Source organism: Lipophrys pholis (genome assembly GCF_963383615.2).
Source record: "Lipophrys pholis genome assembly, chromosome: 8".
Classification (NCBI taxonomy): domain Eukaryota; kingdom Metazoa; phylum Chordata; class Actinopteri; order Blenniiformes; family Blenniidae; genus Lipophrys; species Lipophrys pholis.
In genome coordinates, this window is record NC_137630.1 from 32669683 (window position 1) to 32671784 (window position 2102).

The 2102-nt window shown below is 48.1% G+C and overlaps 1 protein-coding gene across 1 annotated transcript in view; it reads right to left on the bottom strand.

Annotated features, from left to right (window-relative positions):
* Positions 1-983, bottom strand: part of LOC308112820 (neural cell adhesion molecule L1.1-like) — a gene marked incomplete at its 5' end in the record, with an annotated part of 32672 nt that extends 31689 nt beyond the window's left edge. The window contains one exon of the mRNA XM_080468583.1: positions 905-983. Coding sequence (XP_080324709.1) covers positions 905-983 — 79 coding nt within the window. The remainder of the gene's footprint in view (positions 1-904) is intronic.
* Positions 984-2102: the final 1119 nt, after the last annotated feature.

Genomic DNA, 2102 nt, shown 5'->3' on the forward strand with positions numbered 1-2102 from the left:
GAAATGACAAAAAACCGCCAGCGTTTCGTTGGTTTGATCCCACCAGCTGTTTAACCAGTGGACAGACGACCAACTTTGATTGTTATTATGGTGACCGTCAAAATAAAACTACCAAGTTGGATTGTTATTACGGTCACTGTCAAAATAAAACTACCAAGCTGGATTGTTATTATGGTGACTGTCAGAATAAAAGCACCAATTCCAGGAGAACATGGACTGGGAGTCGTGACACCACGGAGGAGAGTTTGTTCTGATTGGCTCTACTGAGCATGTGCAGAACCACTAGTTACTATGGTGACCAGGACCAGGACTCCCCAAATTGCATTTTCATTTGAAATGGTTGTCGTGGAAACGAGATGTAAAACTGAGATTGACTATCGAGTTTGTGTCGTTTCACCAATTTTGGTAAAAGTCCACATATTTTCCCACATTAATTTGTAAAATGACCCGTAAGTGTGACTTCCTGTCTTCGCTGAGCAGTTTGGTGGTTTTACTCCAGGGAACCATTAAAAAGCAGTGAGACGTAGTTCTTTGGTTCATCCACAGTTTTTAAAGTTAGAAATGTTCAGTTGATTGTGAAGTCGGACCAGAGAGGAACTGAAACAGGAACATGACCTCATCTTCATCAGAAACTAAACACAGCAAATTCTTCAGCTCGGAATGTGTGAAGCCAAAAACACAATTACAGAAAAGATTTTTAAAAAACTAATGAAATGACCTTTTCACTGCTTTGTGGTGTGTGTGTGTGTGTGTGTGTGTGTGTGTGTGTGTGTGTGTGTGTGTGTGTGTGTGTGTGTGTGTGTGTGTGTGTCATGTCACTGACTGATAAAGTCTCTCTGTGTTTGCGTCCCGCCATGAATGGACTCTTGTCTCGGTTCTTCCAGAACACCAGACACATACTTACTGCAGTACTGAGTGTGTGTCCTCAGACGAGTCCCGCTGCGTCTGTTCTCATGTGTCTTCTCATGTGTGAGGATTCTCATGTCCGTGTTCTTACTCTTGGGTGTTCATGGATGTGCTGAGTTTGTTCTCGTACCTGTGATATATGTTCTCTTACACGAGTTCTCATCTACTGTATGTTTGTTCTCATACGTCTGGGTTTTACTGTGTACTTGTTGAAGACAGTGAAATAAGATCAGCTGTTTCTGAGGGGCTCCTAAAACCTCCTGCAGGCTCTAACACCCCCCCCCCCCCCCCCCCCCCCCAGCACTCCCACCCAAACTACCAGAGAGGAAGAGGAGGGTGACGAAGAGGTGGAGGGGTGATAGTGTAAAGGGCATTCCTCGATCTCTCAACACAAAGACTTCATTTTGAAGAAGAAACAGAAAAGTTGTGAAAGAGGGAGGAAGAGGGGGAGGAGGGGTGGAGGAGGAGGAAGAGGGGGGTGGAGGAGGAAGAAGGGGGGGTGGGTGGAGGAGGAGGAGGAAGGGGGGGGTGGAGGAGGAAGAGGGGGAGGAGGGGTGGAGGAGGAGGAAGAGGGGGGTGGAGGAGGAAGAAGGGTGGAGGAGGAGGAAGGGGGGGTGGTGGGTGGAGGAGGAAGAGGGGGAGGAGGGGTGGTGGAGGAGGAAGGGGGGGTGGTGGGTGGAGGAGGAAGAGGGGGAGGAGGGGTGGTGGAGGAGGAAGGGGGGGGGGGGGGTAAAGACAGATGGATGAGAATCAGTTCCAGCAGAAGTAAAGAGAGAGACCAGGAGGGGAGATGGGCAGAAGTCTGACAGTAATCTGATTCCCTGAGCCTGGAACCTCCATGTGAACCTTTCAGTCCGGCTCCAGTCGTCTTCAGAATCAATTCATCTATTGATCCATGGATTCATCAAGACGTCAGGACAAAACATCGTCTACAGTCGGATCGGTCCTTTAACTGGCTGCTGCCGTCAAACACTGACGAGCAACTGGCCAGAAACCAGCTGCTCTGGAGACGCCTGAGGTCTCCCTCTCACAGTGAAGACAACCACACACAGTACTTTAACAAGTACTCTCAACCACCACACACAGTACTTTAACAAGTACTCTCAACTACCACACACAGTACTTTAACAAGTACTGTCAACAACCACACACAGTACTTTAACAAGTACTGTCAACAACCACACACAGTACTTTAA